The sequence below is a fragment of the Poecilia reticulata genome, chromosome 6 (assembly GCF_904066995.2).
Source record: "Poecilia reticulata chromosome 6, P_reticulata-male-v2, whole genome shotgun sequence".
Taxonomy (NCBI): Eukaryota; Metazoa; Chordata; class Actinopteri; order Cyprinodontiformes; family Poeciliidae; genus Poecilia; species Poecilia reticulata.
The window spans coordinates 2,814,173-2,835,407 of NC_088835.1; the positions used below are offsets into that span (position 1 = coordinate 2,814,173).

At 39.9% G+C, this 21,235-nt stretch overlaps 1 protein-coding gene across 2 annotated transcripts in view; it reads left to right on the top strand.

Moving 5' to 3' along the window:
- The first annotated feature begins 4,297 nt into the window (after nt 1-4,297).
- The window catches only part of bcar1 (BCAR1 scaffold protein, Cas family member), a 98,126-nt gene continuing 81,188 nt past the window's right edge, over nt 4,298-21,235 (top strand). Inside the window, exons 1-2 of one of the 2 annotated variants that reach the window (XM_008410909.3) lie at nt 4,298-4,775; nt 17,229-17,276. In XM_008410909.3, coding sequence (XP_008409131.1) covers nt 4,764-4,775; nt 17,229-17,276 — 60 coding nt within the window. In that variant the 5' untranslated portion in view covers nt 4,298-4,763. The remainder of the gene's footprint in view (nt 4,776-17,228; nt 17,277-21,235) is intronic. The other variant, XM_008410910.3, reaches the window with a different exon arrangement.

The following is a 21,235-nucleotide window of genomic DNA, read 5'->3' on the forward strand; positions in this document are numbered from 1 at the left end:
AAGCTAAATAAAATGTTCATGCCTATTTGTCTTGAGAGGCTTTCATACTTCCAATTCATTTAATTTCCACAGTGTTAAAGGGAAAGGGGATGTGCACATCCTTTTTCCAGAGAAGAAAGCTCTGGCAGCAGAGAGGAAATGGGAAATGGTTCTGTAGTAGAAGGGAACCACAGTGTTGTCTGTCTGTGTGTGTCTCTCTCTCTCTGGCTGTGGTAAAATAGTGGAACACTCAGGAGGAACAAGCCATTATAACAAATCCTCAATTGAGTTCAGCCTTCTTCCACACAATGCAATGGAGATGTTATAGATATAGAATATTAACAGTACAGGTGAAAGTCATTTGTAGTTATTAAATTAAACCTGTAGGAGAAATTAATAATACATCCAGTGGGTTTTTTTCTATTTTGGATAAAATGATGGAAACCTTCAGATATTATGTGCACAAAATAAAACACATATTACTTCTGTATTATGTCATAATGCATGTATATAATATATGTACTCGGAATTGAAATGTTCCAAGTATAACATTTCACTGATACTCATCAGTGATTAGAGTTGGACTCAATCTGCAACGTATTAGTGAGACTTTTTGTTGCTGAAGAAGTGAATCTCAGTAAAATAGCAGCAGCACATTTAGTATTAGAAACATTAAACCGGATCCTTTACGATGAACGTTTAATCTGTTCTTTTGAAACTAAACTGCAAGATTTCCTTGATATTTCTTTTTTCCAGCTACAGCTTTGGAAAGATATCAAACCTATTGATGCATCCACATCAAACAGGAGCGTTTGGATTGCAACATTGCAGCATAAAAGCTGCAATGTTGATGGCATTGCAGCTTTTAACACTTAGGTTTTGAGGGAAAATGATTAGAAGATTGAAGAACATGAGTTACAAAGAGAGAGTAATTAGATTAGGTTTATGTTTAGTGCAGTGGCAAACCAGGCATTAGCAAATTATAATCTGAGTTTATTTCTGCACAGCTCTTGTGGTTGGATGTCATTTTAAAATGCCAAAATAACTACTGTGAAATGATTGTCAGTAATTAACCAAGCAGGACTGCAGGTTCTCACAGCAGAAGCTTTCTTCTCAACATAACTTCAGCTGAGAGCTCTGTGGGACCACAGATGTAACACATACTCTAAGATGTAGAAGTAAAAACTTAAATTTTGTTCAGATTTAGGTGAAGAATAGACTGACAATTTTAACTCCAAAATCAGTTGATACAAGGTTAGGTCGTCATCATCATAATCATCATCAGGTGAGGTCAGCTCACTGTGAGCTCCACAAACAGAAGCTCAACTATTAGGGCTGTTCGACTCTCCTGTGAATGTGTGTACAGCATCAGTCATCTCTGCTCTCACCTCCTTTGTTTCTGCAGTGCTAAGCGTCCTGCAGGCATGTCCAGTATCCTTAATCGTATTGGAGGGAAGAAGCAAAAAATGAGCACACTGGAAAAGTCAAAGATGGACTGGGATGCTTTTAAATCAGAGGAGGGAATCACAGAGGAGCTGGCTATCCATAACAGAGGCAGAGAAGGGTAAGAGAGCAGAATGTCTTAGTGTTGAGACACTGGATGTCCCCGTGTCTCTGAGGATCTGCTCACATCTGTCTGAACTGTTTCCTTATTTTACATTTGATTCAGAGAACTGGACCAACTTACAGCCATTCAGACACAGCAGATCATTTTGTGTACATATTGCACAGGGAGTTGTTGAACCTCTGTGTGTGCGTGTGTAAGGATGTGTTTGAGGGAAAATAAGACAAATTTTTTCTTTTTGTGTGTTTAGTTTTGTGGAGCGTAAGAACTTCCTGGAGCGTGTCGACCACCGGCAGTTTGAGCTGGAAAAAGCAGTCCGACTAAGCAACATGAAACGATGAGACACTGATGAACAACAGATCGGCATGCAGAGCAGAGCGGAGCAGAGATTTGAATTCCCGTAACTTGTTTTCTCCCCCGGCAGAGTTGATGTTCATCCTGTAATAGGAGATGTGACTGGCTCTGTGGCTGAGCCTATTTCAGGCTGGCTGTATAAATAGGTTGAGGTCAGGTAATGCCTCTGGGGCTCTCCTTGTGAGAGCCAATTTGTGTTTGCTGCTTTTACTGCAGATCACATCAAGTTTCAAATTAATTATCTCTGGAGTGAATATTGATTAAGTCTGACATGCTACTCCCTCGCATTCCAATCATTTCCACTTTTGGATCAACTCACATCTCCGTTTCACAGCTGAGCTGTACAGGTGCACACAACTGGCTGTCCTGTTTGTTAAAGGATCACAGAGCAGAAATCAAAGTTTACCTTTTGTAACTTATGTTTGTATGTCATCAGACCACATTAATAACTTGGAAATGTAAGACAGCAGCTGGATATTCCACAAGAATCAAAAGTCAAAGTTCAGAACGTGATTATGGAGGATTGTACCTTAGCTACTGCTTGTAAATGAATCAACATGGTCTGTGTGGTGTTTGAGGTTGAATCTGTAAATATACTGTTAATCTGTTACTTTTAAAAGGAATTTTGTTTTATTTTGAACAAAACTGCTGATTTTATTTTCTGAACTCACTGAAAGATTATCTGTGTGGATATGACATCAGGTCCCCCTCTGAACACTCACTGCTTCCAGCAGCAGAGGCTCAGTCTGCCTGGGAGCTCAGAGCCGTTTCTGTTCTTCCTCACTGATGGGAAAACTCACCAAGGCATCCACCCTGACTTCCTTAAGACTTTGAAAAGGGCTTTTTACATAGCTGTATTGTTTTGTTTTATTTTTGTCATTTAAAATAAAAATTAAAAAAGCCAAATGATTTTTTGCACATTTGTTTTGGATTACTTAACTGCTTTTATTTTTCTACATAATTTGAATTCCTTGTTGGACATCTGTGTGTAATTTGTGTGTAGTGTTTTAGAGTTTGATACAGAACTCCATTCATTTTTAGAGTTGTGTTTTCAGAATCTAAATAACATACAGAAAATCACATTGTATAATTTTTCCTTCTGTCTGAACTGCTTGCCCGTCGTCCTGCCGCCCAGCCCGACCTCGTCTACAGGTTGGTCCCTGCTTGTCTGTCCCATGGTGGACAGGTTAGATTCTGAGTGAGTGTAGACGTGTCTTCTATACAAGCTGCAAGTTCAAACTGTTGCAGTTAACAAAAGGCAGGAGGACAAGAGGGTTTATTAAATATGAACTAAATAGTGGTTGGGTTGGTAGGGCCATCAAATCCATACTTCACTCAACTGAATTCTTTGAATTGTTTTTTCAGTCAGTCTGTCACAGCTGAGGTGTACATATGGTGAAGATTGCTCGACAATCTCCTCAAGGCTCCAACTTTCCCTAAAACATCTTTTCCTTTCACTCAATTTTCTTCTGATATGCTTGGATACAATCAGGGGCACCGCCAGGAATCTTGGGCCCCATGACAAAAAATTTAATTTGCCCCCCCCACCCCTCCCCCGTGCAACGACTTAAGATCTCCATATTTGTTAAAGTTGACACAATGTTGTGATAGCTTGGTATGAGACAATCTGAAAAAAATCAATCTCCTCCACCTGCTCCCTGAACTGCTATTGTTAGCTAAAGTAACGCACCGTTCTGACCAAAAACAACCAATCAGAACCAGAAGGAGGGTCTTAGTGCTATCAATCAACCTCATACACTCACTGCTAAATGTGCTAATGGTGGAGAAACAACTTTAAACTAAATAATTTATGTTGAACACACATCCAGTCTCTGCTGTAGCTGCATGTTCAGCAGGTATATCCGTCCTAGACGCATCACTGAGGACGTTTCTCAAAACGTTCATGTTTACTCTGACAAAACACAAGTCAATCTTCAAACATTTCTTCACCTCCATGGAGAACAAAACAAAACCAGGAGTGATGGATGTGCAATTTATACACAGCATCTGATGTTATTTCTTAAAAGCGGTTCTGAATAAAATGGCATCCTGAACAGAAACAATCAGATCGAGCAAGAAAGTGCAAAACTGGGAAAATTAGTTGTGAGGATGACGGGAGCTGGAGTGAATAGGAAAATGGACAAGGCAAAGCTCAGCTATGACGGTATATTTTCTTATCCTCTAAGGCCACTGCTGCTCAAAATCGTAGATAATTATTCACGTAAAGCAAATGTAACGGATTAAGAATCCAAAAAATGTGAAACCAACTTTCGTTAGTTAAAAAAATCTATCAACCAAAAAGTTTGAAACTGCTAATATTTTTTATTACTTTCAGATCTCGTGTTCCGCTGTAGCTGCCGCAGATCGCTCGGCCCCTTTAAGGCTGGACCGGATCGCCTCTGTGGAAGAACGGACGGCAGCACGCCACGCCCCGCGGCGCGGCGCAGCAGCGCTCTCATCCGCAAACAGAACACTGCACATCTGACCTCAGCAAACCCAGTTGTGTCATATTCTGTTTCTCCCCCGAAGCGGCTCCATGGCTAGCTGAGGCATTTCGGGACAAACGGCTGGGCGGTGCAGGGAGACCGGACAGAGGAGAGAGAGCGCACCGGCTCTGCTGACAGGCAGACGCATCGGCGCTGCCGCATATCCAAGCCCGGGCTGCGCACATTTCCAACACTCACTCCCAACTCCAGCACATCCTGACGTCTTCCTGCTGCATGGGAACCTGTCTTTCCGGATACTTCACCATGGGCCGCTCGGAGGACTGAACCGCAGGCTGTCTGTCTCCTTTTGTCAGATAAAAGAAGCGGCGGAGGAACCAACACAGCGGGCATTTTAAAGAGAAGAGTGACAGCAGCGCAAAATGTCTATTCCTGTAAGTATCTCAGCCCCGAGGCTCGACAAATGCATGCCAGCCTTCTACCTCCACTGCTTCTCATTATCAGTCCGCAAAGGCACTGGAGAGCAGCTGACAGCTCCATCACACACCCTGCTCCATCTCACTACACCCGGCACTCAGCAGGACTCATATTCGGTTGCTTCTTTATTGAATAACAGAAAAAAAATATGAATGTGTTATAACACACTCGTGTTGTTGTAATGCAGAGGCAGTTTGCCCCTGTAGCCCAGTGCCAAGCTAACAGGCAGCCTGAGCAGCTAGCTGCTGCTGCTGCTGCTGCTGCTGCACAGCCTGCTGGTTATTAAAGGAGCAGTTAGGCCATTTTACTGAGGCTCTGTGCTTTAAGCTCGACTGGCTATTTCCGGCTGACCTGCCCTGTCCTGTCAACACAATCAGCAACAGCTGAGGTTCCAGTGGGTTCTCTGTCTCTGGAGACTGCCTCAAATCTGCTGGAATCAGACGCTGCTCAAGCTTGTTGTGTTCCTCCTTATCACATTCCACAGGATCTGTTTGACAAACACTGCCTGGGGGCTGGAACTGTGGGCTCCATATGTGTGTGTGTGTGTGTGTGTGTGTGTGTGTGTGTGTGTGTGTGTGTGTGTGTGTGTGTGTGTGTGTGTGTGTGTGTGTGTGTGAGAGAGAGAGAGAAGGAGTAGGTGAGATGCCCACTTGTCTGCATGTCAAACTGAATTCTGTACCTCTTTACATAGAAAAGCGTTTCCATTTAACGCATGGGGAATGATCTGAGTTCTGTTATTGTAATTGTTGATAATAATTGGTGCAGCTACCTGCTACATGCTACAAATCAGGCCCGTGCAGAGACCACTAAAGGGGCAGGTGCTCAAAAAAAGGGCACATCTAACTGCATTCTATGACAGAATATTAACAAAGCCTCTCAGCTTTCGGAGTTTAATAAACAATGATAAATTACAAAAATGTGACGTATGCAATCAAAGCTAACAAACGTCTCCATATAGAGCATAACACTATGCCTATGTAAGATATTTTATTAGTAATTTCTTTCTGCAGGTCTATTTTGTTATAGGAAAGTATTGAAATATTCAAACCCGCAATTTAGCAAGATATGTAAATCAGAGCTGGACCACCAGACATATTTTGTCTTCACAGAATTACACTATTAAAAATATAAATAAGGGCACAATGCAACCTTTTAGTGAACTGTAATCTATAAAAAAGATCTGCCTGTTTGCTGCAGTGGAGATGAAGATGGTCCATTCAGGAAAGCAGAGCTGCATCAAACTTTAACGTGGAACTGCAGAAAAAAGAAAAAAACAAAAGCAAAAATTTTATTGTTAATGCATGTCACCATGAGAAAAGCCTACTGAGTTTTGCTTAAAAAAACTTTTTTAAACATTTAAATCACATTCGTCTCATGAAGTGCATTTTTTTTGCAAAACAAACTTATTTTGCATGTCAGAAACCTTTTCTTAATATTCTAAGTTTTTGTTGGAGTCAAAGTTTTGCTTGTGATTCTCACATGAGTCTTGAGCAGGGCCTAAAATCGCAACAAAAGATTTCTGATGTGTGCAAATAAAAGTTTATGTTTGGCAAATAACTAAGTTCACAACACAAAAATTAGTTATTTAAAAAAGTTTTTTTATCAAAACGATTTGTTTTTAAAAAAAGAAATCACTACAATTCCAAAAGTTTTGATTACAATTTTATTTTACTTAACTGAGGTTAGTTTTTTATCTCCATTGAATAATTGGGAAACAAATTTAACTTCATACTCTGCGAACCAGACACTAAACTTAAAAGTCTGGATTGAGTTTTTTCCCCCTTCATTATTGTCACTTTTATTATATTCATTATATCTATCATGGTAATTCAGGGTGAGTTATTTTAAATTCTAAATGAATATCCTTGTTGGACTTTTATTTAAGTGTTATTCTCCTTAAAGATACATTTACCTAACGCCAGAATAAATGAAATGTACATTATGCAGCAAAGGAAATTAGAAGATTGGACATATATCCATTATGGAGATGATCGGTTTTGGACGGGCGATGTGCCCTTATTGCATAATAAATACTAAATAATGACTGATATTAAAGATACAGGGGAGAAGCTTTTAGTTATCTTGCTTTGCTAGCTAAGTCGTTAGCTAGCAGCTAGCTAATAGCACATCAACAACAGCCTAATGTTTGTATGATAAAAATACTGAATCGGTAGATAAGAACAGTTTTTCCTCACCTGGCTGTCTCCTCCCGCTCAGTAGTTCTTCAGAGAAAGGCAGACGCAGAGGCCTGTCAGTGTCTGTTGTATTTCATTACCTCTCTGCTTAAACCGCGACTCCGAGCTGAAGCAGAAACGATACTTCAATGTTTTCCGTCATTTGACAAGTAGCAAGTCTACTCCACTTTATTCACCAAAAATGTTTTTTTTTTATTCACCAAAAACTGTTCTGTAATCTGGAACGTTCGCTACGTTTAGCTCCAGTTAGCCGCCTTATCGCACTGCGCGAGAGGCAACTGGGTCATGCGTCACGGGCAAAAGGTCAAAGGTAACAAGGTGACCAGAGGGCTTATTATGTTGTACAAAAAATAATAAAAATAATTTTAGTACATGTTATGTGTCAGAAGAGGGCTTAGAAAATAATAATACAAAAAAAATAATAATAAAATAAAAATAAAAATTGACCAAAAGGGCATTTTGGGGCAAGGAGCAAAAAGGGCAGGTGCTCAAGCATCCCCAGGCTCCCCCTCTGCACGTGCCTGGTGGAAATGCACTGCTGTCCTAAAGCCACCAGGAGTTTTTGATGAAGCGGCTGGTAACCTCAGCTTGATTAAACTATCTGAGTATCCCAGAATCAGAGTTCTAACATTTCAGCCTGGAGAAGCTCATGAGCTCAGAGCTTCTACAAACTTGTAAAATGCCTTCGTGTTTGGATCAGATGCTTATTTAAATACATCTCTAGGTTTATTAATATCCTTCATTTGTTGTAGTTTTGAATTATCTTAAAGCTGCTTCCTGTGCTGGTTGATGCATTTTAACACCAAGGATTTTAAAATCAATTACTTTGCCATGTAGTAGTTGGAGGCAGGCCCATTTATGCCTAATTTGCATATTAAATATGTACATTTATAGAAACTTCCCTCAATTTAAAATCAGTTTCACAAAATAAATTGGAGTGTGAGTTCAGTGGTCTATAATCACAATACCAATGTATTGCTAATACTGATGACATTTGACCCTACTGAGTTTTCCATCATAAACTTTGCACCAATTTAATGAATTGTTATGAAATGTCAGAGTGGGGCTGGTGCTGACCTATATTGTGGTCAGCAGTCATTAATCAGACATTTGAAAATAAACTGGAAAATTTTCTGTTCCATACACACATGGATCCACGTCTGTGTTGTGTACAACAGATCAACAATCCTTCGAGTCTGAATTAAATACAGTTATATTAAGTGAAAAAGACTGAGTCAGTTCCTGGATTCCAACACAAACACACAAGTTATGACGAGTTACCAGCAGAAGTCAGATGCATATCAGGGCTGTTGAGTTACAGACATGTTTTATCAGGATTATTTTCCTCCATGTTGAAATCATGATTACTTAAATGGCTACCCACTGAGTTTGGAAAAACAATGTTTTTCTTGCAGAAGAGTGCATTTTCCCTAACACCATCTTCTTAGACTGTCTGTTAAAATAACTAAGTATTTATATAAATATTGAATATTAGATTTTTACACAAAAAAATTTATACAATTACTGCCATTCCACATGATCTTGAAAGAAATTTAAAAAAACCCATTAAAATAGTATAAGTAAAGCAAAATTAACTAAATAAATGATCAATTATATTCACAATTTATAAAGAAATGTGAACATGTTTTTACTGAATACATGTTCTCTAATTTCAGTTTATGGAAACTATATTCCACATATCTCAGTCATTTTCTGTGTCAATGAACCTGTGTTCATATTCCAGGTTGCACTGGGTTGTTTTGCAGACAACAATTGCACATCATGGTTTATTTAATCTCTGTCTTTAAATATAAAGTGTTATTGTGCAATTGAACTGCCTGCCAGCATGCGGGTTCCACGGTGGTCCCACATGGGTTGCCCATGTAGGGCCACAACCTACATGGGCAAACCCATGTGAGACCACCGTGGAACCCGTGGACAAACCCATATGGGACCCATCTAGTCTGCCCTCTTTTCCCCACATGGGGCCCACCTAGGCATGCTGGCAGGGCAGGACGCTGAGACCAGCACGTCCTCCTCTGACTTGCTTAAAACGTTCGTAACTTTATGAAAGAACAACAACAAAAAAATCAACAAAACATGTTCAAATTAATGACCCAACGAACAATCTCAGAAATTATTGTTTCAACAAGGTGTGCAATTCTGTGCGTTTCGGTTCCATAACCAAAATAACTAGCAGAGCAGGAGTTTAAAATTAACTAATCAACCACCGCTGTGTTCATGAGAGGTTTATTAATAATCGGAAAATAAATATTAAGCCTGCAAACCTAATATCGTAACGGACTGAATGTTATGTTTTTAACATAATCTCTGGTCGGCTTGTGGAGCGCAGGTTGCCATGGCAACGGGTGTGCTTAAATGACAGAGAGAGATGGAGAGTAAAAGGGTGTGAGTGATTTAGTGTTGATCACCTGTTCGGGTTGTTTTACCTTTGTCTTGGTGCATCACAGCCGCTGTAGTTTCTGAATGTTCAATAAACGACAAACTTGGACTAATTATCTCGTTCTTTGTGAGTATAAGTCATTTACAACAAACATCAAACACGGTATATATTTTTCATTAAGTATTTAACAAACAAATGGCTTCTACCACAATAATTATGTCAAATTAAATTAATTGTCTAATATAAAAAAAATAGTTTGGTGCTGTCGGGCTCAGAGTCTGAGAGGCTTGTCCTTTATTAAACAAATTTGTTTTTGCCTCTTATTTAGTGGAAATATTGATGATGATTAGATTTTCTCCAAAATAATAACCTTTTTCAACCTTTATAGCTCCACTGTTGAAAATGAAAATCTAACATTCACAAATGACATTGAAATAAAATCCAGTCCAACATCTGGTTTGAGGTGATTCTCTGAAACCTGTTGGAGGAAAAATATCCCAACTTCAGAAGATGTGCTTTTAACCTAACAGAGCTCTGTGGTTCCTCCTGTCAGTATGAGAGTCAGGGTGAGGAGGCGCCATGTTAGGAAGAGAAGTGGAAGCTGCAGGATATGCAGAACAAACAGGTCATGATGCTAGGCTACTGATTATCCCTCTGTCTGGACACAGGATCAATATAACCAGTTTAAAATATAAAATGAATGGTTATATGTCAGACATGGAAAACTGGGATGACTCCATGCCATGATGTTCAGAGTTTAGGTATCATGGCATCTCAAGGTGTCATCATTGCAGCCAGTGGGCTGAAAGAAATACAGTTTTATTCTGTAGCAATTCAAGAGCTACCAGCTTTTATCGCTTTGCAAAAAAATTAATTAGCACAGAAACTCCAAAGCACACAAAGAAGTAATATGTATACATATATAATTTGTTTTTGTCATAAGACCCCCGAGAATTTAAAATTACTTTCACCCCTGCTTATCTCTAATAAGGTTACAAGAGGAGATGGTCCATATCTCCAGTGGTCAATGGGTGAGAGGCGGACTGTTGTCCGCCTCTCACCTCTAACATCTCAGGAGACATCTGTCTTTGACCTGATTAGTCAAAAACAGTCAGTTATCTTGGACTATGTGAGGAAGCCGGAGTACCCAGACAGAACCCACACATGCACAGGGAGAATATGCAAATTTCATGAAGAAAGACTCCAGGCCAGGATTCAAACCCAGGACCTACTTTCTGCAAGGTAACAGTGCTACCAACTGAGCCACTGTGGATCTCCAGATTATACCAGGACAAATAATTCAAAGCTGCTGCATACAGATTTTATCCAGAAACTCTGTCTGATCACTGCTGCTGTATATTTCCAGTCATGTTTCACATGTTGTGTTTCTGGATTAAGTGGGTTATGTACATTTAAGATTCAGAAGGAGAAACTGCTAGAAGTTGGTTAATCCTTACGTCCCTCACGGGAATGCCCCAAAACAGCTCAGCTACCATCTATGTTTCTAGTCTGATCATTTAATCAGAAAACAGATCAGTTCTGCTCATCAGCATCACTTTCCGCCGTTACTGTGTCCATCCAAAGGTTCAGCTGTTGTCCTGTAAAGCATGTAGGGTGTGCATCTTCTATTCTTTGATTGGTTTGGGTTTTTTATGTTTTATATTAACTTGAAGAAGTTGATGTTATTTTTATAGGGAATTTCTCTGGATTATAAAAGTGAGTTGTGTCTTACAGATATGGAATGAAAAGCTTTCAGGCCTAAGGCCTCAGTTGAAATGTTTTCAGGATTTTAATATATATATAGCAATACATTATTAGTTGTATATTATGTAGTTATAGGCAAACTTGTGTTTTTGTGTGTGTTTTGGTGGCCATGGCCAAGCAATGACATTTCATTGCCAAATGACAATAAAATAAGTCTAAGTGTATATATATATATATATATATATATATATATATATATATATATATATATATATATATATATATATATATAAGGAATGGAATATGAAGATGTTTATGTAAGGTAATTGATTGCTCCATATTGATGCATAGATGTGTATATATGGCAGCAGTATTGATGTGAGAACATAACATGGTTTGTGTCTCATAGTTAGCTCTCCCACACTGGGGAGCCTTCTAACTTGATCCACATGCAATAAAGCATCATTGACTAACCAGGACTGTAAACCTGTTCAGTCATTATGTGCAATGAGGCAGTTAAGTTTTCCATCAATATTGAATGTTCCAGCTCATGTGTTTGTCAGTGTTAGCTGCCATGTGAATCGACACAATATTCAGTACAAGGATTCATGTTATAAATGAAATGATTCATTCACTTTTTATCTATTTTATAGTTTTTAGTTTAATTATTTTATTAAGAATTTGTATCGGACCTATTTTGGTATTTCAGTGTGAAAATTTTACTATTCGTAATTACATTTTACAGACTCCATCCCCAAGTCTGTAAAACTTGGTGATAAGAGGACAGAACTGATAGCTTCAAGGCTGCTTTGTGAGTTTTTTCACACTGCCTGATTTGTCCTTGAATCACCTTCTTGTCAGTGACATGTTTTTGACCTCTTGCTCCTGACATGATGGGGTCACATCAGTGCCTGAGTGGATGGTTAACACACTGCAGAGACGCAGCAGTAGATGCAGGACAGACAGACCCAGGGAATAAGCATGATGATGATATAGTCATTCTCAGCTTCTAGCAGGATATCTGCTATATTTGGAAACAAAACCTGGCGCTCTCATGAACCACTTCCTCGTGTTTTCCAAATGTAAGTGTTCTGGGTTTTCTGCTGCAGCTGTACAGAAAACAAGTGAAACTCTCTGAATATGTGAGATTGAAACATGGAGAATTGTAGTACTAGTTCCTCTTGAATAAATGAGCTGGACTTTGTTCTGGAGACAAACTCACTCTGACGTCTCTGAGTCGCAAACAGGGAATCCAGATGTGTTGTTTTAAGCAGGGGTTTATATCAAGTTAAGACTGTTAGAACTAAACAACAAAACATAACATATCTAAATGTTCTGTGGCTGATTAATTTTCAGAGTGTAGTGCAGGTGTGTGTGTGTGTGTGTTTGTGTCATGTAGCCTGGCCAGCTTTAAGTTTTGTCTGTTTTCCATCAACATCCTCTTTTATTCAGTAGCAGCCTGCAGCACATTAAGACGTTGGACTGATATTATTGCCTCCAGCTCTCTGACCTTTAGCATCTGTTGCTCTAGAATGTTTTATCTTTCAAACTGAGTATTCATGACAACTAACAATAACAACAACAACCAACAAACCTGATATTCCAAACACTGCTTTACTTTATTATGATTGAATGATTGAATTGATCATTGCTTGTTTCCAAATATGCTGCCAGTGAGCAGGAGAAAAGCTGCTGAATGCTTCTGTTATTTCTGACACCTTTCTGACCTTTGTGGGCTCATCTGTGTGATCTTTAACTGTACAGATAACATTGAGCTCTTTCACTGATATGTTGGAAGATTTTATCAGGTAATGTGCTTAAACAGAATCTGCAGCACAAACCTAGAAATGCTTTAGAAGTGGGAACATTACAAATGTTATCTAAGTGGATCCCTTTAATAAAAATGTCCCTCATTTTGTTTTCTATTGATGAAATAATTACATTTGTAAATTCCCTGTAGTTTATGTACAGACAACAGAGTGTAGTGCAGGTGCAAGTAAGCAGGGGAAGGCTAGGTTACAAATTCTAGGTGGTGGTATAATTAATATGCTAATAATATTATGACTTATTAAATTTAGTGCAGGTCATTTTTAAAATGCTGCTTCAATCAAATATCTTCTCAAGGCACTTAAAACGGCTCTGATATGTACAGGGGAACATGCAGTCATGTCAGTCCAGTCTTATAGACAGCTTCAAATTCAATATAGATGTTCCAGTGTAACCCCAGTTATAAATGAATATGAAATGTAATAAATGAACCAGAATCAGTTTAGGTCCAGTTCCACCTAATGGTAAACAGAACTGCTGATAGTTTATAACATGATGACCTCTGACTGCTGAAGTTAATGTTCAGCCTGTAAAATCCTCTCTGAAGCTGACATGGATGCTCCTCTGGCACGTTTCCACAGCTGACATGTCGCAGCAGCAGCAGCAGCAGCAGCAGCAGCAGCAGCAGCAGCAGCAGCAGCAGCTGCAGCAGCAGCAGCAGCAGCAGCAGCAGCAGCAGCAGCAGCAGCAGCAGCAGCAGCAGCAGCAGCAGCAGCAGCAGCTCCCCTAGGAGGGAAATCCAGAGAGGGGTCTGCAAAATGCCTGATGGAACATCAGCATAAAGTATTCACTTAATTAAACTCACAACTGTGGTGACTGTGGCTGTGTGGGTAGAGTAGTCGTCTTGCGATTGGAAGGTTGTAGGTTTGAATCCAGCTTCCTCCTGCCACGTGCCCTAAATTGCCTATCGATTGGTGTATTGGTGTTTGTGAGTGCGAATGGGTGAATGAGACTCTAGTGTAAAGTGCTTTGAGTGGTCAAAATGATTGGATAAAGCGCTATATCAGTTCAGTCCATTTAACTTTGTTCTGTTTCTGCTAACATTTTTCGGTGCTTTATCACTGTGTCCATGTTGTTCCAGAAATCTTGAGATTCCATTTAAATTATTCTCCTAGCTGCAGTTCTGTTCCTCTCATTTCTGTTCTTTTCTTAGCGTTTACGTTGTAGTTTCCATATTAAATGTTCAGATGGGTCAAACAATCTGCCCCTCTGCTATTTTTGTCACAGCCATTCTATTTTTAACTAAAACTAAATCTCTCATGAGATATTTTCACAGCTGAAACAACCTTTGATTGTCAAATAGGAAACTGGGACATATTTCTTTAGGGCCCTGCTGAGACCAAAGGATTCTGGTCGAGTTCAGTTGCTGAAATTCATTTAGCCGGCAGGTTTGGCAAATTAAAAATTACTTGAAAATTCTGAAAGAAAAGGTTTACAGCGAGGCAGAGTGTTGTGAGAAGGACATAGATTGACACAAAGTAACTTAAAATATGGATTTGATTGCTAGTGCAGTGGTTTCAGTAGCTGCTACATATAATCATGGAGAAGATTACTTTCTTATCAAAATGCTGGAATCTGTTTGGAGAGCCATGGGAAGCAGCCAGTGAGCACTGATCCCAGCACTCACAGGAAACGCAGCATTCCTTTGGCCAGACAGAGATGGAAGTTTGGGATATGAGCCAGACTGCACTGTGTGTGTGTGTGTGTGTGTGTGCGTGCGTGCGTGCGTGCGTGCGTGCGTGCGTGCGTGCGTGTGTGTGTGTGTGTGTGTGTGTGTGTGTGTGTGTGTGTGTGTGTGTGCGTGCGTGTGTGTGTGTGTGTTTGTGGGTGTGTGCGCGTGTGTGTGTGTGTGCGTGGGTGTGTGTGTGTGTGTGTTTGTGGGTGTGTGTGTGTGTGTGTGTGTGTGTGGTGTTTGTGGGTGTGTGTGCGTGCGTGCGTGTGTGTGTGTGTTTGTAAGTAAGTGTCATGTACTTATGCACCACTTGTGCAGTACAGGATGTGCATGCTTGACTCTGTACTTCTCTGAAATACATTGTTGTCCTCAGTGGAGCAGTGTGGCTGAAAACCAGGCCAGTCGCCCCATCCCCCGGCCTTACATAACAAAGAGATTGCAGCTTTTCAAACTTTTAGAACATCAGTCCAGGTCTTTTGTCCCCATTTGTTTGTTCCAGCATGTTCTTTTGTGCCTTATAAATCGTTCCTGTTGTACTGTAGTGACAGCAATGGAGGACAGCTAAGTGTCAGAAATGTGACAATGTCAGAGGCACAATAAGGCAAACTTTTTACTTTTTAATGAATGAATATAGATGCAAACAGACACCTACAGACAGAGCTATATATTTAGTAATAAAAGTATGATTCTCTGTTAGCAGGGTAGCAAACCTCTAACCCACATGTGTCAAACTCGAGGCCCGCGGGCCACATGTGGCCCGCCATGTCATTTTATGTGCCCCCCTCCCAGCGTTTTATAGGCCCAAAACCTAGCATTTTATAATAATAAAAAAAACACTGAAGCTGCTAACATATCAAAAATGATTTATTCTCTTCTTGATAATCAGCAGATAACTCTTTGCTAGCATTACAGACCTATAATGGTAGACTTGATTTTTTTCATGTTTTATTTTCATGAATTTTATGAATATTTGGTGATGAGCTCCAAGTGTTGGAGATTTGAAAGCTTCCTTTTCATCACTATAATCATAATGAAACTCACATGTACCAAGATGAACCTATTAGCTGAATTTTATGTTGAGATGTTTTCCTCTGTTCAAAATTTCAGTTTAGGTAAATATTGAGACTTGGTGTGAAGCCAAGAGTCAGCCGAGGTAACGTGAGACAGCTTTTCAAAAATTATTTCTATGTCTTTGTTTCTGGTTCCCCCCCAAAACAGATTTCTGGCATTCCTTCAACATGCTGTAAAATTTCACAACATGGAATGTTGTGCTGCACTATATTGGGACTGAATGCTAATTAGCCTACTCTACTTCTGATGGCCTATAAAAAGGCAACAGAGCCTCTGAAGGCTACTGAGGGAATGATGTGTTCTTTACAGATTCAGTTGGATGTGTTTATTTACTGATGTTTGTAATGCTGGGTAGAATGGAACACGCTACACATAACAAGTGGGATGTTAGAACCAGGAACAAAACAGAACATGTGGGGATATGCAAGGAGACTAGCTGAGTTCGAAAGGTCAGCATTTAAATGATTTCATTACATTTTTTCCAGTTTTATTGTTGGTTTGAAATATCAAACAGTGATACATCGAACATGCCCTGTGACAGACTGGCGACCTGTCCAGGGTGACCCGGCCTCTCGCCCGTAACGTTAGCTGGAGATGGACGCCAGCAGCCCACCCGACCCCACTGAGGGACAAGGGTGTACAGAAAATAGATGGATGGATACATCAAACAGATTTCTGTTTCAGTTAATCCATCCATCCATTTTCTATACACTCTTGTCCCTCAGTGGAGTCGGGAGGGTTGCCGGTGCCCATCTCCAGCTAACGTTCCGGGCAAGAGGCGGGGTCACCCTGGACAGGTCACCAGTCTGTCGCAGGGCAACACAGAGACACACAGGACAAACAACCATGCACACACACACTCACACGTAGGGTCAATTTTGGAGAGGGCAATTAACCTGACAGTCATGTTTTTGGACTGTGGGAGGAAACCGGAGTACCTGGAGAAAACCCATGCATGCACAGGGAGAACATGCAAACTCCATGCAGAAAGACCGGGTCCGGGAATCGAACCCAGAACCTTCTTGCTGCAAGGCAACAGCTGTACCAACTGCGCCACTGTGCAGCCCGTTTCAGTTAATCTTTTACCCTAAATTTTATTTATGAAATCAGGTACTGAAGAAAAGGAATTTAATTAATGCTCAGATAGTACAGCACACAGTTAGCTGCTGGTCCTGGTATGTTTGTTTGATCCATTGATGGTGGATTCATAGTTTACAAAAGAAAACTAATATTCAGTTTCTACAACTGACCTGTTTTGGACACAATTGTGTATTACTCTAAATGTAAAATATAAACCAATAAGCATAACATCATTATTGTTGAGTGAGTTGGGTAGAGCACAGCCATTTTAAGTTTAAAATGGTCTTTGACTAATCTTGGAATTTTTCTTGGCTTTCTTCACAAACCAATAAAGTTCAAGCAAATATTCTAAAACATTAAAACATTTTATTTCCTAAACTGATTTATTTATTTATTTTTTCACGTGTCCTGAGCTCACAGATGTATTGTGTGTTCTGTGGACGTCCCTTTTCTGCAGGTGCTCTGCAGAATGCTTGACTGCCTGCAGGGGGCACCACAGGTGGAGGTAGGTCTTCAAGCATGGCTTGATGATTTAACTCCTGTCATCTACCTTGACCTGTCCTGTGTTATCTAGGGCGTCAGGCTGTGTGAGTGGGAGGGAACCGGTCCTTAGAAAGATGAGCAGCACAGAAAATGAAGAGCAAATCTCAGCTGTTGTCCCAGAGAGTGTTTTATTTTGAAAACATTAATTAATTCATATTATAGATTCATAAACCTCAAAGTTATTACCACCAATTATTTGATCTGTTAAAATCAGTTCAGTTTCATGTACTGTAGTCCTTCCTAATCAGTTCTTAGTGGATTACTTGACAGAACTCAAAAACTGTAATATTAATATCAAATTATCTGACATTATTTTAGAGAAGGTTAAAACCAGTCAAACAAAACAGGCAGCAAATATTTTAACCTTAAGAACTTTAACTTTAAGAAATGTTGAATAAGTTAGAGCTTAGGCATGTACACAAACCCCAGCACAATGTTTATTTCATAAGAAACATTTATATTTTATCCCTCAAGTACCACTGTGAAGTTATAAAATATGGTTAGAAAAAACTTTACATCTTCAAGTAAACAGATTGAATAAAAAGCTTTAAACTAGTGAGAAAATGGAAACGAGCCTTTAAGGGGCTCCTCAGTGATTTTTCAAACATAAAGAACCATCAGTGGGCATTTACTTGACCATAACAAAGTACACACAGTTCCAACAATAACTAATGAGCTGCTTTTTCTGCAAATAAAAATAAAGATGAGTGGAGTCTGGTCATTATGTGTCCAGCTACAAATCTTCTCAAAATATAGTTGAAACAGACTATAATTAATATCTTTTTTTGTACCATATTATGTGGGGGGATATTGATCAAGTGAGCTCCACCATGATATACTGTACATATGGCCCCTCTTTAATGAGTAGTTTGAGGAAAAGATGAGATTATCAGACAGAAAATACTTTTAAAACTGTAAAACTAAATGGCAAATTGTTAAATAAAAAGGATAACTGGGGAGTTTTATCATCCAGGATTTTTTATGGTCTAATGGTAAAATTATTTGTTTTATGACAGCAATATCCTGGGTGTGTGTATCCTGCACATGTTACCACTCCATCATAGGGCCACACAGGACAGACAACCTCATGCTCAACAGATTTAAACCTGAGAGCAGGGCAAAAGCCACAGAGATCAGGGAGAACATGCAGACTCCATGCAGAAAGGGCCCCATACATTTTGCTCCAGGGCTGGACTTAAAACCACACAGTACTTTTAAAAATACTCTCCAGATACTGCTTCATCCAGAACCCAGTGAGGGCTGTGTTACGTGTGCTTCTCCCTCACAGCCAGCTGCATGGACTGGTGCTTCAGAGTAAATTAATCAGTCTGCAGAAAATACTTTTAATACTGACACGTTGTTGTGTTTGAAATGTCACTAAACATGTTCAGTGTAATATTTAATGCACAGGATGCTGTGAAGGCTGTTAAACATGCATAAGTGAAAACATCACTTCCTCCATATACTGTATTCTAAAAAGAACTATTTGTTGCAGCTCCCAGAATCTTTCATGAAAAAAGTTGAATTTCTGAATTGTGCGTATGCTGTTAAGTTGTAATGTTCTGTGTAAGTAAATGAGATGTGTTTAGAGAACAAATATTGACCTTACAGGTTTGTTTTGTTTCTCTACATTCTGAGTCCACTGTTAGAAGCTGCGAGGAGCTGTACAGCTGCACACTGATCAGAGCCTGATGGGGAGGTGATGAATACATATTCATGACTGAGACATCTCTGTGGAAATTATATGTACCCTCCATCCATTTTCTTTATACCCTTGTCCCTAGTGGGGTCAGGAGGGTTGCCGGTGCCCATCTCCAGCTAACGTTCCGGGCGAGAGGCGGGGTCACCCTGGACAGGTAGCCAGTCTGTCGCAGGGCAACACAGACACACAACCATGCACACACACACACACAAACACACGCACCTAGGGTGAATTTAGAGAGACCAATTAACATGACCATTATATAACCAGCCATTATATGTACCATCAAATATATTTTATTTCATGACTGCTTTCATAATAATATTGTAGGGCTGCACAGTGGCGCAGTTGGTAGAGCTGTTGCCTTGCAGCAAGAAGGTTCTGGGTTCGATTCCCGGCCCCTGTCTTTCTGCATGGAGTTTGCATGTTCTCCCTGTGCATGGTGGGTTCTCTCCGGGTACTCCAGTTTCCTCCCACAGTCCAAAAACATGACTGTCAGGTTAATTGGCCTCTCCAAATTGACCCTAGGTGTGAGTGTGTGTGCATGGTTGTTTGTCCTGTGTGTCTCTGTGTTGCCCAGCGACAGACTGGCGACCTGTCCACGGTGACCCCGCCTCTCGCCCAGAATGTTAGCTGGAGATGGGCACCGGCAACCCTCCCGACCCCACTGAGGGACAAGGGGTAAAGAAAATGGATGGATGGATGGATATTAGGCTATAGCAGTGTTCACTAATAGATTCAGTTGGTTTTCTAAAATGGTGAAGTCATTTAAAGCATTTCTAGTGTGAGCTCACAGCTTTTTAAGGCGAAAAACACAAACAGTGCAGGTCACAGGGTAACTTCAGTTTCAACATTCTTCTACCAACTCACATTGGATCAGCTGGTTGTGGCACGTTGGTAGGTGACTACAGTTTTCCTTTCCGGAGCGTTTGATAGGTGGCAGTGAGAGGTCCGTCAGAATGAGGAACAACCAGAGATTTTTTATTTTACTAGAATTTCTATTTTCGAATCAGAGTATGAGGAAAGCGCTGCAGTCAGGGTTCTATTATTTATTTCATGTTGTCTTTCATTTTTACGTTGTTTCTTTTGAGTTGCCACAGCAGCGCCCATTTAGCAGTTAGTGGGCTAGTCAAAGAGCTGGCCCTGACAATACTATTAATGTGAAAGGTAATTATTTTAATGCAACTGATGCAGAGTTGAGAGTGAATCCACTTTGAGGGTGAATTAAGGGCGAGTTCCAGCATTAAGGTGTAGCAGTAGTGATGGTTCTGATGCAAAAGTAAAAGCACAATTTATTTTACTCCCATTTTTTGGAGCTATTGGAGAAAAAGTGGTGAAAACTGATTGCGGTCAGCTAGGCTTCTTTAAAATGTTGTTACATAATAAAAAATGGCTTTTTTTCTGAGCTTTTAATGCTCCAGATTTATCCATTTTTTTATTGTATCAGCGATCAAACCACATTAAGGAAAAATGTCCCAGTTTTGACCACTTGCTGATTGATTGGTCCACACGAAATACTCAAAAGACTAAAACACTTGATTTCTGTAACCCTGTTTATCGGTGCTTTTCAAACATTTAATGTCTACTTTGCTCATCACCTGCATAGTGCACTTGCTTATTTGCACTTGTTGCACTTGCTTCTTCCATGTTCAGTAAAATCAATCAGTTCTAATAAAATAATGCAAAATTTATTAAGTATTTCTATTTATTATGTTCATTTAATGCCAATTTTACAACAAAGACATCATTTATAACATTTCTCAGGCTACGCTAAGGACACTGGCTAAATCTGGACCCTCGGATGTTAAACAATGAAACTTTGTTTAAACCACAACCAAAATCTCTGGATCCTGTCAGCTTCATGAAAGCTGGAAAAATGTAGACTTTAATGAACTCAGTTAATTAGCATTTTACAGCAGGCCTTTGGTACTGTGCAGTGACATGTTTCATCTTAATGACCAAACCAGACCTGAATGGTTCCTACTGTGCATTGAACTGTGTCCCATGATAAAGGAGATTGCTCTGGTAAAGACTGTTGACCTCTAGCATGCAAGCTGGAGAGAAATGATCCCAGGCCCCTGCCACATACAGTGCTTCTTTCATGACATTTATGGTACAAAAAACTCTGTGGAATCATAAATATGACCGTTCATATTCAGAGAACAACATAGATATGACACTAAACTATCATAGCAAGTAAGCAGCAGAATGTTGTAGCT